Here is a 1,982-nt window from a genome sequence, read left to right as displayed (position 1 = left end):
TGAACGCCCAGGGTACCCCCTTTTTGGCGTTCAACGCCAGGCTTCTCTCCTTTTGGGGCGTTAAATGCCCAGGATGCTCCCTTCCTGGCGTTCAACGCCAGCTCCTTGTACCCTTATGGCATTGAACACACATATCCCTCCTTGTCTAACGTTCAACGCCAGCAAGGGGATTACTCTAGGGTGTTCTGTTTCCAGTTTTACAAGCTTCTGTTACTCTTTAAGTGTTGTACATGATCATAAACATCAAAAGGCACGGGAAAAACTAACGAGAATAAATTAAACAAAATCAAATGACAAGAAATAAAATATTATTACTCTAATTATGGTTGGGTTGCCTCCCAACAAGTGCTCCTTTACCGTCATTAGCATGACGGACAACTCTATCATGGAGATAGGTGGGGGCTCAGAATTTCTCCCTTACAGTAAACTTCTTTCCTGTGCTCTCATGAATAAGCTCCACATGCTCTAGAGATAGGATTCTACTCACTGTGTATGGAAGGACTAGACTTTGGGTGAAGACAACTATCATGCCAGGTGAGAGGCCTTCAGTAGGGATCTTCTTGTTCCTCCAGCCTTTAGGTACCTTCTTTTTAGTACCTTCCTTCTCTATACTTGATGATGGTTCCCCAACACTAACCTTAGAGTTAGTGTCTGGGGGTGCTGTAAAGCTTTGCACTTAGAGGGAATGCTGAAACACAATGTGCTGCACAATGGTACCAACTCTGTCAGAGGGAGATCGAGGATTAGGGATCTTGAATAAGATATGATCCTCCTGTAGTCTAAGGACTAGCTCTCCTCTTTCTACATCAAGTATGGCCTTGGCAGTGGTTAAGAAAGGCCTTTCAAGGATTATAGATTCATCTCTATCCTCCCCATTATCTAAGATTATGAAATCAGCAGGGATGTAAAGGTCTTCAACCTTTACTAGGACATTTTTTACCATGCCATACGCCCTTTTCAGGGACTTGTCTGCCATCTCCAATAAGATCTTGGCATTTTGCACTTTAAGTATTCTTAGCCTCTTCATCACAGATAGAGGCATTAGATTGATGCTTGAACCAAGGTCACATAATTCCTTCTCAAAGGTGATAGTCCCTATAGTGCAGGGGATCAGAAAGCTTCCGGGATCTGGCAGCTTTTGAGGAAGCTTCTTTTGGACCAAGGCACTACACTTCTTGGCTAGCACCACAGGCTCATCTTCCTCTTTCAATGCCTCTGTATGAGAGGAGTTGGCTTTCAGCTTCCTGAGGATGGCTAAGTACCAAGCAATTTTCTCTTCCTTGGACTCCTCATCCTCTTCTAAAGAAGAGTATTCTTCAGATTCTTCTATCAGTTGAGGGGCATGTAAGGTGACTGTCTCAGTCTCCTCATGAGCTCTGATTTCCTTGAGCTCGTGAATGGCAACCCCTTCCTTGGGTTCGGCCATGACCTTTATAGTGAGGGCTTTGCACTCTTTCTTTGGATTAAACTCTGTGTTACTTGGAAGAGTGTTTGAAGGGATCTTTGGGATCCTCTTGCTCAGCTGACCAATTTGTATTTCTAGGTTCCTGATGGAAGACATAGTTTCAGTCATGAAACTATGTGTGGTCTTAGAAAGATTAGAGACTATAGTAGCCAAGTCAGAGAGGCTCTGCGTGGGTGTCTCCATCTGCTGCTGAGAGGGTTCGAATGGTTTATTATTGAACCGGTTCTGGTTCATTCCATTCTGATTGTTGCTGAAGCCTTGTTGAGGCTTCTGCTAATTTCTCCACCCAAAGTTAGGGTAGTTCCTCCATCCCTGATTAAAAGTATTCGAATAGGGATTGTTATTGGAGTTTCTGGAGGAGTTTCCCATATAGTTAACCTCCTCCATGGTGGTCCAGGCGTTATCACCTTTATCCACCTCATAGGTTGTCTCTGGATAGTAAGCCTCTTAACTCTGTGTCCCACTCAAGTGTTGAGAGATCATGTTAATTTGCTGGGACATGAGCTTATTTTGAGCT

The 1,982-nt window shown here is 43.9% G+C and overlaps 1 protein-coding gene across 1 annotated transcript; it reads right to left on the bottom strand.

Moving 5' to 3' along the window:
* Window positions 1-676: 676 nt before the first annotated feature.
* On the bottom strand, window positions 677-1,561 carry LOC107459100 (uncharacterized). Its single transcript, XM_016077314.1, has 2 exons — window positions 946-1,561; window positions 677-879 (listed from the first exon to the last, which is right to left on the bottom strand). The coding sequence occupies exons 1-2, from the start codon at window positions 1,559-1,561 to the stop codon at window positions 677-679; spliced, it is 819 nt and encodes a 272-aa protein (XP_015932800.1).
* Between the last annotated feature and the right edge of the window lie 421 nt (window positions 1,562-1,982).

The sequence above is a fragment of the Arachis duranensis genome, chromosome 7 (assembly GCF_000817695.3).
Source record: "Arachis duranensis cultivar V14167 chromosome 7, aradu.V14167.gnm2.J7QH, whole genome shotgun sequence".
NCBI classification, from domain to species: domain Eukaryota; kingdom Viridiplantae; phylum Streptophyta; class Magnoliopsida; order Fabales; family Fabaceae; genus Arachis; species Arachis duranensis.
The sequence above is the reverse complement of the archived record's forward strand: the minus strand, read 5'-3'. Positions and strand labels throughout refer to the sequence as shown.